The sequence below is a fragment of the Pleurodeles waltl genome, chromosome 4_2, assembly GCF_031143425.1.
Source record: "Pleurodeles waltl isolate 20211129_DDA chromosome 4_2, aPleWal1.hap1.20221129, whole genome shotgun sequence".
NCBI lineage: Eukaryota > Metazoa > Chordata > Amphibia > Caudata > Salamandridae > Pleurodeles > Pleurodeles waltl.
In genome coordinates, this window is record NC_090443.1 from 511,260,483 (window position 1) to 511,273,079 (window position 12,597).

The 12,597-nt window shown below is 48.1% G+C and overlaps 1 protein-coding gene across 3 annotated transcripts in view; it reads left to right on the top strand.

Moving 5' to 3' along the window:
* Positions 1-12,597, top strand: part of TPR (translocated promoter region, nuclear basket protein) — a 920,136-nt gene that overhangs the window by 461,432 nt on the left and 446,107 nt on the right. For all 3 annotated transcript variants that reach the window (XM_069232002.1, XM_069232003.1, XM_069232004.1), the window contains exons 30-31: positions 5,993-6,123; positions 6,796-7,006. In XM_069232002.1, the coding sequence (XP_069088103.1) occupies positions 5,993-6,123; positions 6,796-7,006 (342 nt within the window). The remainder of the gene's footprint in view (positions 1-5,992; positions 6,124-6,795; positions 7,007-12,597) is intronic.

Sequence of the window (12,597 nt, forward strand, 5' to 3'; positions counted from 1 at the left end):
CAAAGAAACCTGCTCCAGCGACGCTTTCCCCAGGACCAGCGACCTCTGAATCCTCAGAGGACTGCCCTGCTTCAAGAAAGACTAGAAACTCCCGAGGACAGGGGCCCTGTTCCAAAAAGACTGCAACTTTGTTTCAGAGGAGCAGATTTAAAGACCCCTGCAATCCCCGCAAGAAGCATGAGACTTGCAACAGTGCACCCGGCGACCCCGACTCGACTGGTGGAGAACCAACACCTCAGGGAGGACCCTCCGGCGACTCCAAGACCGTGAGTAACCAAAGTTGTCCCCCCTGAGCCCCCACAGCGACGCCTGCAGAGGGAATCCCGAGGCTCCCCCTGACCGCGACTGCCTGACTCTAAAATCCCGACGGCTGGAAAAGACCCTGCATCCGCAGCCCCCAGCACCTGAAGGATCGGAACTCCAGTGCAGGAGTGACCCCCAGGAGACCCTCTCCCTTGCCCAGGTGGTGGCTACCCCGAGGAGCCTCCCCCTTGCCTGACTGCACCGCTGAAGAGACCCCTTGGTTCTCCCATTGACTCCCATTGGAAACCCGACGCTTGTTTCTACACTGCACCCGGCCGCCCCCGCGCTGCTGAGGGTGTACTTTTTGTGTGGACTTGTGTCCCCCCCGGTGCCCTACAAAACCCCCCTGGTCTGCCCTCTGAAGACGCGGGTACTTACCTGCTGGCAGACCGGAACCGGGGCACCCCCTTCTCTCCATTGAAGCCTATGCGTTTTGGGCTCCACTTTGAACTCTGCACCTGACCGGCCCTGAGCTGCTGGTGTGGTGACTTTGGGGTTGCTCTGAACCTCCAACGGTGGGCTACCTTGGACCCCAATCTTAAATCCGTAGGTGGTTTACTTACCTGCAAAACCTAACAATACTTTACCTCCCCCAGGAACTGTGAAAATTGCACTGTGTCCACTTTTAAAACAGCTATTTGTGTTTAATGTGAAAAGTTAATATGCTACTGTAATTATTCAAAGTTCCTAAAGTACTTACCTGCAATACCTTTCAAATGAGATATTACATGTAGAATTTGAACCTGTGGTTCTTAAAATAAACTAAGAAAATATATTTTTCTAGAACAAAAACCTATTGGCCTGGAATTGTTTCTGAGTGTGTGTTCCTCATTTATTGCCTGTGTGTATGTACAACAAATGCTTAACACTACTCCTTTGATAAGCCTACTGCTCGACCACACTACCACAAAATAGAGCATTAGTATTCTCTTTTTGCCACTACCTTACCTCTAAGGGGAACCCTTGGACTCTGTGCATGCTATTCCTTACTTTGAAATAGCACATACAGAGCCAACTTCCTACAGTAGATCACGATCATTTTCAATTTACAGTGCTCTCCTTTGGTCTTACCAGCACCCCTCGGGTGTTCACCAAAGTGATGGTGGGGTTGCAGCTCATCTGCACAGGTTGGGGGTTTCAGTCTTTCCCTACCTCAACGACTGGCTGTTGGAGGCGGAGTCGCCACAGGCTGTCTCCCACCTCCAAACTACGGCTGACGACCTGCATTCTCTAGGGTTCACTGTAAACGTGCCGAAGTCACACCGGACTCCCTCTCAAATGCTCCCTTTCATCCAGAGTTGTTCTGGACACAGTGAAGTTTCGGGACTATCCTCCCGAGCGGCGAGTCCAGGATATTCAGGCCATGATACCATTGTTTCAGCCTCTGTCCTGGATTTCAGTGAGAATTACTCGGGCTACTGGGCCTCATTGCCTCCTGCATCCTGCTGGGGATACTCGGCAGTGGTGTAGGAAAGTACCCTCTTTGGCATGGTTACCCACATTTTTTGCCTGCTGTCAGTGTGTTTTCACTCTTTACTGGGATCCTGCTATCCAGGTAACCACTCCCCTGTCCACCACCCCACGGGTGGTGCCCAGTGCTCCATGAGGTGGCCACTTGATTGTCATCTGAATCCCATGTTGGAAGAGGCCTCCTGGCAGCAAATGAGTGGCCAGGTCAGGCGGGTGACGTCGCAGCCCCCCTCCCTGATAAGTGGTCATTTGCTAGGTGACCAATCCCACTTCCTGGGCTTTTTAGGGTCTCCCTCTTGGTTGGATCCTCAGTCGTTCAGGATTCAAGCATGCAACGCTTCTCCTCTGCAACGTTTACTTCAACTTCTGGACACTGGACTGCAACTGGACTTCACTGGAACTTACAATCTGCAGCTTAAGCAACCACTCCGCTCTGCAACAGTGTTTCTCTGGCTCCTTCCAGCAACTGAAACATTTCCCTGGCTGTGCATCCGAGGGCAGCAAATCTTCAATCTGCACTAGAAACAAGAAGGAATCTCCCTTAGAGTGAAGAAGTCAATCCCCTGCATCCACAGGCACCAACTGCATCACCGGCCGCGTGGATCCTCTCTCCTGCAACTCGACATGGATCCTGCAACACAGGTGGTGGTATGGAGTTGTCCCCTCTACCAGCTGTCCAACTTGGGAGGTGGTGAGTCCTAGCCTCTCTTTGCAGGACAATACCCCTGTGCACCGCGACTCTTGCAGCTACCAAAGCTTGTCGGCTCTTGTTCCAAGGGATCTTCAGGCTCCTTGTAACCCTGGCCTCCAGAACTTGTCCCTGCAAAGCAGTCTTCTGACATGACTCCTCTCCAGGTGTGCTGAGTGGGCCTGACTTCGATTCCTGTGCCTGCTGCCTCTTAGTTGCCTGTGGGGGCTGCATCTTCGACTTCTGGCTCTCCTCCCTGCTGAGGATTGCCTGGGACTCCCCTCTTTGGGTTGAGTCCTCTCAGTCCTGCATCTCCAGACGGGTGAGTAGTGACTCCTGCCCCAACCGGACACTCCAACTGGAACTCAACTTGGTCCCCTTCATTTGCAGGTCCTTTTTCTGTCAGGATCCGTCTTCTTTCTTCCAGTCTTGCTTGGGTCTTGCACAGTACTTTTACAAAGTTTACCTGCAGGTTTGGGGAGAAACCAGGTACTTAAGTGTTCTCTCCTGGTTGCTGGGGGGGCACTCTGGTACTTACCTTTTGGGGTTCCTAGTTCTTACAGCTCCCCCCTACAGAATCCACTTCCCTAGGTGGGGGTAGGGGGACTGCCTTTTGCATTCCATATACCTAGTATATAGTTTGATCTCCCCCTAGGGCCTCTATTATTTTCTGTTATTTCACTGTTTTTTATTGCTTTCTCTGCCCATTGATTACTAATGGGTATATGTGTGCTTACTCACCTGCTAGTAGAGTATTGCCTATACAGTATTTTAGTATTTGTGTTACCATAATAAAGTACCTTTTAGGTTTGTAACACTGTGGTTCTTTCATGTGTAAGTGCTGTGTGTCTATAGTGGTATGCATAAGCTTTGCATGTCTCCTAGATAAGTCTTGGCTGCTCATCCACAGTTACCTCTAGAGAGCCCTGGCTTCCTAGACACTGCCTACAACTCAATAATAGGGGATACCTGAACCTGGTATAAGGTGTTAACACCATAAGTGCTCACCACACACCAGGCGAGCTTCCTACAAGTAGGACCTGAAGTTCTAGTGGGTGCAGCATCAGGAGAATCTCTTCGAAATGGTCCAGATCTTGTAGGGGACTGCACAAGATCTGCAGTGGTGGTTTTCTAACGAGATTGGGTCAGAGGCAGATTCCTCTTCCTTCCCCCAAACAGATCCTATCATAGTGACAGATGTCACTCTTGCAATGGGGCGGCCACATGGAAGAGGTGGAGATTGGAGGCATCCGATCTCCGGCGGAGTCTGAGCTCCATATTAGTCTTTTGGAGCCCAGGGTGATCAGGCTAGCTTTGAAAGTATTCCTTCCCTCTCTGTAAGAGAAAGTGGTGCAGTTGTCAGCGAACAGCACCATCGCCATGTGGTACTGCAACAAGCAGGGTGTAGTCGTGGACCCTTTATCTGGAGGCTCTGTGCCTGTGGACACAGCTGGAACATCAACGCATATCCCTGGTGGTTCAACATCTGGCTGTTTCTCTGAACTCAGCCATCCATACCTGGTCGATCACAAATAGCATCTCCATCTGGAGGCAGCGCAAGGTCTTCAGCAGTGGGTGAGAACCTTGATTAGATCTGTTCACCTCCAAAGAGAACACGCAGTGTCAGCTGTTTTGCGCGTTGGAGTTTCCAAGGCAGCACTTGCTCAGCAACACTTTCTCGCGTGGAACACAGGCCTCCTTTCTGCCTTTCCACCAATACCACTTCTGCCCAGAGTTCTCAAGACAATTAAGAACTGCCAGGCCCAAGTCATTCTTGTGGATTCAGACTAGACACAAAGAGTATGGTATCCAGAGCTCTTGACCATCGCTACTGATCCTCTGATCTGACTGCCCCTTTGGGAGGATCTTCTGTTGCAACAGCAGGGGATGGTTCTCCACCAGAACCTATCCAGTCTCTGCCTTCTTGCACGGAAGATTTTTGGCGGCAGTTGAAAGCTTTTGACCTTCCACCCAAAGTCTGTAATGTTATCTTGGAAACAAGGAGTCCTTCCGCCGAAATGGAATACACCTGTCTGAGCAAATTTGTGGAACGGTGTACAGACAAGTTTGACCCCCTCTCTGCCTGTCTTTCTGAGGTTCTTTTGTTTGTTCTTTCTCTGGCCCAGCAGGACTCCACTCTGGGCACTCTCAAGGGTTATTTTTCTGCCATCTCGACTTTTCTCTGGGTGCCTGACCAACCCTCCTTGTTTAAATCTCCCATTGTTGGAAGATGTCTTAAGGGTCTTACCCCATCTGCTTGCTCCTCCTTAGTTCAAATCCCATTGGGCATTATGAACATAGTTCTTACATTTCAGATGTGTGCCTCTTTTGAGCCACTTCGCAGGCTTGCTCTGAAAACAGTCTTCCTTTTAGCTATCACCTCTGCCTGCAGAGTGAGCTGCAGGCTCTTTCCTCTAAGTCACCTTTCATCTCTATCCATCCTGACAAGGTGGTGCTTCGTACCAGGGCTTCTTTTCTACCTAAGGTAGTCACCTCCTTTCATGTAGGCCAATCCATCATCTTTCTTACTTTTTACGCACCCCCACTTCCTTCCATGGAAGGGGAGAGACTCCACCACCTGGACCAAAAAAAGAGCATCAGTGTTCTATCTTGATTGTACCACAGAGTTCTTGATGGATGATCAACTCTTTGTGGATTATGTGGTTGCAAAGAAAGGTCGAGCTGTGCAGAAGAGAACAATCTAGATGATTTGGTTTCCCCATTAAAATGGGCTACACTTTGGCTAAAAAAAACAACCCCTACAGGATTTGTGCCCTCACTCTGCTAGAGCAACAGCTGCAGCCACTGCATTAGCACGCCGAGCTCCAGTCCTAGACATCTGCCAGACAGCAACATGGGCATCCTTGCACACGTTTACCAAACACTACTGCATGGACAGTCTGGGCCGAAGGGATGGGTACTTTGCCCGTTTGGTCCTGCAGAACGTCCTAGTATGATCTTGGTTCACAGACCATCCTCAGGGGATGGTATTGCTTGGGTATCTATTCTAAGGTAAGGAATCTGCAACGAGAATATTCTATCCGATGGACAGGTTACGTATCTTCGGTAATGAATGATCTGGTAGAGACATAGTTGCAGATTCCTTATCAACCCACCCATCCTCGTTGCTCTGAACTGATTTCTAGGGACAGGGACTTCCCTTTTATGGACTTAGTTCTGGCGCACCAGGTGCCGGGGTGGCGCCTCTATATGGCCTGCAGCAACATATCAGTTGATCATGACACCAATTATGGACACTGAGTCAACCAACCCCACCTAACTACACAGGAGTCCTGCTAGAAATAAAATCTCCAGAGTCAGATTGACACCGGAGGGAAATTCTAAGGTAATGAATCTGCAGCTAGAATATCTCTGTACCAGATAATTTGTTACCAAAGGTAGGTAACTTGTTCCTTAGTGCACCTTAGACGGTGAGAGATGTTTCTGTTCCTAGAGCCCAGGTTCTAGTGTTTTTCAAAAGAAAGAAAAATTGGGTATACCTTTCTTAAAATTAACATTGTTTCTTTTCAGCATCTGCTAACGCAGCAGAAAGATTCAGATCAGGAAGAGTACCGCAAACTACTTTCAGATAAGGAGGTGAATGTGAAACGCATACAGCAGCTGACTGAAGAAACTGGCAAGTTAAAGGCTGACATTGCAAGGTGAGAATACAGAAATCTTTCAGATGACGAGCCTGTAATTCAAGTTTTTTTTTCTTTCCGGAATGTATTAAAAAAATCTGATAAGTACGTGATGTTTATAAATGCACCCTACCGCCACCACCAAGAGGAGTATTTTTGTCCTCTTAAGTGGCATATTTTTTGCTTGACCATTCGATTGTATTTTTTATTTTTTTATTTTATTTACTACTGATGTTGTGAATTCAGATTCTTTTCACAGTTTAACTGTCACAAACATCTCTGTGGCACTCTCACTAATTTAGATGTTAAGTTCCACTAATTGCAGGCAAACGGTTGACATAGAACATTGAACCATCAGAAGTAAAACTCGCAAAGCCTATCTTGTTAGTGATAGCTGACATGCAGATATTTGTCTGTCATTTTCTCCGATCAGAATCAGGTTTATTTAATCAGAAAAGTAGCATTAGAATTTTCTTCAAATTTCTCTTCAATTTAATGTGATGTGCAAGATGTTTCTTCAGAATGAAATGTAATTTTCAAAATATACAACAAATTCTGTGATCTACCAGAAATGGCTCATGTGCTATTTAAAGTGTTTCTAACACAAATTAGTAATTCCCCTTGAGTTATGAATAAGGACTGAGTAGCCCTTCCATGCAGTCATGGGTTTCTGCCCTTTATTTTTCCACTTAGGTCCAATGCCTCACTGAACACTAGCCAGAGTCAAGTTCTCAGCCTGAAGGAAGAGCTGACAAAACTGAAAACAGAAAAAGAGCAGATCCAGCGGGAGCTTGAGGCCAAATTAACTGACATACAGGAGAAAATAAAGACCATTACACAGGTGAAAAAAATAGGTCGCAGATACAAGACTCAGTACGAAGAGCTCAAGGTACAGAACGATAAGGTGAGTACCATCAAATAGCAATCATTAAAATGTTATAAGATACAGAGGTGTGCATTGTTTTAAAAATAAAAAGTAGTCATCAGCACAACTGGTATTCTGATTGGGAAGTTAACTATAGGTTCCTCATCTTAGAATGCTCCCCAGGTGACGGACTGGGTTTGGAAACTTCATCAGCACTTCTCCCGCTTGTTGTTAGGTGGTGCCATGCGGCTCTGCTCTTAGTTTGCGCCCTACTGATCTGGAGCTCTGCTCTGAATTTCTTGTTTCCTGCCATTTTTTAAAATGTGTGCCGAGAAACAATGTCCCTGTAGGAAATCTGGCTCTGTATGTAGTCTACCAAAATGATGAGGTATACTGTGCAAAGAGTCCAGGGGTTCCCTTATTAGTGGATACAGGCTTGCTCTAGCAATCACCAGGTGCTCTCTAAGGTGATAGTGTGGTCAAGCAATCTTATGCTTAACAGAGAGTAGTGTTGGATATTTATGATAGGCACACAGTCAATGAATGAGTCTCTCGACTCAGTAAGGAGATCAAAACCATGTTACAAAAATAACTAGTATCTTTATGTTTAGGCAACAAAATCAATATGATCAGTTAAGTACATCTTGCAAGAGAAATACTTTCAGGTTTCAAAAGTCGACACGTAGTGTATTATTCAGAGGAGACCATGTTATCCTACGGAAAAAAATAAATGCTGCATACAGGTATTGTACAGCTACTTATGAGACCACTCTCCTGGACTTAAGGTAAGTATGAGGCAAGGTCCCAGGCAGCACCAACTGATAACATCGGGCGCCACTGGGGCAACCAGGTGCAGAGGTGCTTTACACTGTTGGGTGCCCAATGTTTTCATATGGGAGAAAAACATGTAATGATTTTGAGCACTTCACAGCGACTTACGGGACCAAGCTTCTGGGCTTAAGATAAGTATGGGGAAGGTCCAAGGCAGCACCAACAGGTCACCTCAGTTGGCATTCGGGCAGTTGGGTGCAGAGGTACTTTTCAGCGTCAGGTGCCCAGTGTTAGTCAATGGGGATCGGTCTGGTTAAAAAGAGGCTGCAAGCTTGGACAGGGAGGCCAGTCAGGCTGAACCAGCAAGGGGACTCGGATCTCATGAAGCTCAGGGACGTGGGGACATCTTAGGTCCCCTTCACCATGGACCAAGGATGACTGGTGCAGAGGTGTCAGATTTGTGTCACCGTTTGCACTCGCGGCCCTGGAGTCCTGCAAACATAGGCTGCAGGTGGATTTGGTGAGTCCACAATGGGCAAGTCCAAGGTGAGGCTTGTCTCTGGAGAGCGGGTGGGACCACATTGGTACCATTTGGCCCACTTCAGCTCAGGCAAGGCGGCACTGTGGTGTTTTGCGGTGTCGGGGTCTCTGGAGTCCTCTTGGGTCTCTTAGATTGCCTGCAAGATGCAGGAAAGCTGTTCCATAGGAGTCCTGGGTCTTTCTTGAGGGAAGCCAGATCTGCATACCAAGGTCGGTGGACTTCTTTGAAATGCAGATTTTCAGGCCATCCTGCTGGGGGGCGGGGTGGAAACACCCCTGCCAGAGCAGGCTTTGTTAGTGTCTGCTTGAGAGTAAAGGCTGTCACCCTTGGATGTCAGAAACCTCTGTCGATGGCAGGCTAGTTAAAGCTAGTCAGTCAGCACAAAGGTAGAGGGTAGGTTTTAAAGGAGCACTGCTAAGGGTGCATGTATTCATAAGTTCATCACTGGCATCAGTGAGGGTTTTATCAGTATGAGATGTTTGATACCAAACATCCCTGTTTTCAGTAAAGCTGCCCTGTAGCTGGGGAACTCATACTGACTGTTTTCCTGCACATGTACTTAAAATAGATTTTTTATTCACTCACTGTCTGAGAATCAATAGACGTAGCAGGGGCATATCTGTTCTTGCAGATATGTCTTTGCATGTAATAAAATGCACCCCGCCTTTGGGGATGTAAGGCCTACTAGCAGGGTGACTTACATATATTGCATGCAGGGTTAGGGGACATGGCACACAGGATGTGTACCATGTTGTGTTCTCACTTTTAACTGCAACAAGACAGCCTAAGGCTGCTCGACCACACTACCCCCTCAACGAGCATCTAGGGATTGCTAGAGCAAGCCCCTGTCCACTAATAAGGGAGCCCCTGGACTCTTTGCACAATTCATCTCATTTTGATATATAAAGAGCTAGCGTCCTACAGATGTATCTGGTATTTTGGCTTGGGCCACAACTCGAAGTTGCACAGCATGTGTGCTCTCATGAACCCAAAGGCGATTTGAGTACAGGAGCTGAACTTGCAGTGCTAGGTTACATTTTACTATTTCTCCAAACCCAAACACCTACCACCTTCCTCAAAACAGCTGACAAATGACCATTTATCCATCTTCCAGTAGGAAGTGTAGGCTATTTTGTCCAAAGCAGTCCTAAAGAGTGTTGCAGCGTCCGAAGTAGGTCTTGGTGTTTAATCTTGCTACTTCCTGCTGACAAAAAAAGATGATCCCCATCCTATTTTTGAACTTAACCTTCTCAATGCCTTCCTTCAGATGGACAAATTCAAGATGCTCACCCTGGCCCAGGTCTTGTCTCCCTCCCCTCAAACCTGGAGACTGGATGGTAGTGCTAGACCTGCAGGACGCTTATTTTCATGTCCTTCTGGAGTTCTCATCAGTTAGGCGTTGAAAGCCTTCCTGCCCTCCATCAAAGGAAAGCTGGTGCAGTTGTGCACACAAAACACCACTGTCATTTTCTACTGGAAGAAGCAGGGTGGGGCAAGATCGCGAATCCTATGCCAGGAGGCGCCTAGTTGAAGACGTCTAGCTTTTCAGGGGATGTCCACGCCATAGTTATGGACATGCCCTTTGATGGCATCTAACTCTTCGGAGACAAAGCAGACTCAGTGCTCAAGCGCTTCAAGGATTCTTGTTTAAGGCCAGGTCCTTGGGCTTCGCAGCAGGCAGCAGGCCCTTGTCTACCTCAGTCTTTTAGCCCCTTTTGTGGCTACGGAAGGGATGCCCAATCACATCCTTTCCCTGCCAGCCTGGTGCCGATTCTCTGTGTGGCTGGGGACGTGGGATCCCCTGTCCTCATGGATCAGGGAGCTAGCTGTCTCTTCAGTCTCTCCTGCTGCTGCCTCAACCTTCCTAATCTGACACTTCCCCACCAGGGGCCAGTTGGAGGCAGGATCCGCCATCTTCTGTTCTGCCAGCTGTCCATCACATCAGACAGGTGGGTTTTGCAGATTGTCCGAAGGAGCTACTCCCTCCCTCTTGAGACTACCCTTCCATCCATGCCACCGTCCTACGATCGAATGACTGAGGATCACTTGCCAGTTCTCTGAGAAGAAGCGATGGCTTTCTTTGCTAAGGGAGCCTAGTGAAGGTCCTTGTGCCCGTAGTAGGTCATAGTTGTTGTTACTCCTGCTACTTTATGGTGCCCAAAAAGGGGCAAGGATCTCCGCCTTATACTAGACCTTCGGCCCCTAATCTTTCTCAAGAAGTTCAAAATGCTCTTGTTGTCTCAGGTGCTCCCTTTCATCAGCCTTTCTGGCCTCAGTGAGGTTTCAGACTTATTCTCCTCAGTGGTGAGACCAGGATATTCAGGCTATGATGATGATGGATTTTGTTGAGAGACTCTGAGGCTTCTGGTTCTGGGCATCATAGCCTCCTTCATCCTGCTAGTGACTCATGCCAGATGGCATATGCAGACTCTGCAGTGGGACTTTAAGTCCCAGTGGGCACAGCATCAGGGCAGTCTCTGACATGGTCCAGATCTCGGAGGGAACTGTACTAGATCTGTTATGGTGGCTAATGAACCGTGACTGGGCCAGAGGCAGATCCCTCTCCCTTCCCCAACCAGATCTGACAGTAGTGACAGATGCGTCACTCCTGGGAAGGACGGCCACCTGGGAGAGGCAGAGATGTCTTGTCTCCAGAGAAATCCAGATCCACATCAACCTGTTGAACCGCCAGGAGATCAGACTAGCATTAAAAGCATTTCTTCTGTCTCTCAAAGGGAAGGTAGTGCAGGTGTTCACGGGCAACACAATTGTTATTTTCATAAATTGGTGTGAATCTCCTTGAGTTGTGCGTTTCAGTTAACTGTTGTGTGTATTTGTAGATGTCTTGCATTGCTATGTTAAGCCTAAGGCTGCTTGACCACAATACCTCTAAATAGTAGGGGCATATCTGCTCATTCAGAAATGTCCTCGCATGTAATATAATGCACGCAGCCTGCTAGAGGGGTGCCTTGTGTATATTGCATGCAATAGGGGTTAGGGGACATGGCACACAGGCTCTGTGCCACGTCTTGTTTTCACTTTTACCTGCACGAAGATACACAGCCTGCAATGGCATCCTGTCATGTGCTTGGGGAAGGGTCGAAATCACATCAGATACCATGCAAAAAGAAGTGGGGGGGCTGTGGAGGGGGAGGTGGAGTTGTATCCATGTCAAAAAGAGGCATTTTTCTCCATGACCACTCCCAAAGGAAAGAGATGAAACTAACCTTTCCCAAGAGAGACTTCATCTTCTAAGTGGAAGAACCTGGAAAGGCCATCTGCTTTGGCATGGTCAGTCCTAGGTTGGTGTTCCACTGTAAAGTCCATTCCCGATTGGGAGATGGAACATCTTGACAGTTTGGGGTTTTTACCTTTTATTTGCATTAGCCACCTGAGAGGCCTGTGGTCAGTTTGAACTAGGAAGTGAGAGCCAAACAATTACAGCCTCAGCTTATTCAGGCACCAGACAACAGCAAAGGCTTCTTTTTGAAGGTGAGTTCTGTGAGTGGCCCTAAAATGATGCGATATCCTTTGACTAACTTCCTGTAGTACCCATTAATGCCCTGATTTGGATCTGGGTGGTTGGGGCTACCTAGCCAGAACTGTCTGGATCTTGGGTTTTAGAGGTGGACCTTGGCCTGCACCTGGAGTAGAAAGGCAAAGGCTTATCATCTCCCAAGATGGACAGCTGTTAGAGAGGACCAAGGGGACCACTCCAGACCACCCACCCATGATGCAGGATCCATGCAGCTCTGGAGGACAGGACATCCATGCAGCCAGTCATTTCAGTTGGTGCCTGCAGATGCAGAGGAGTGACTCCTTCACTTCAAGGGAGATTCCTACTTTCTTCTTGTGCAGACTGAAGACTTGTTGCCCTCAGAGGATGCACAGCTGGGAAAATGATGCAGTTGCTGGAAGGAGCCATAAAAACAATGTTGCAACCATGGTCATCACTGTGGATGCAGATTGTTGGTTCCTGGAGTGTCCAGTTGCAGTTCCAGTGGCCAGAAAGTGAAGTAAACGATGCAGAGGAGTCCTGCTGGAATCTTGGACGTCGAATCTGAGGACCCACCCAAGTGAAAGACTCTAAATAGCCCAGAAAGGAGGTTTGGTCACCTGGCAGGGTGATCACCTATCAGGAGGGGGTGTGATGTCACCTGCCTGTCCTGGCGATGCAGATGCTTCTAGAGGTGTCTCCCGATCTTGGGTTCAAGATGGCAAATCAAGTGGCCACCTGGAGGAGCTCTGGGCACCACCTCTTGGGTGGTGATAGACAGGGGAGTGGTTACTCCCCTTTCCATTGTCCAGTTTCTCACCG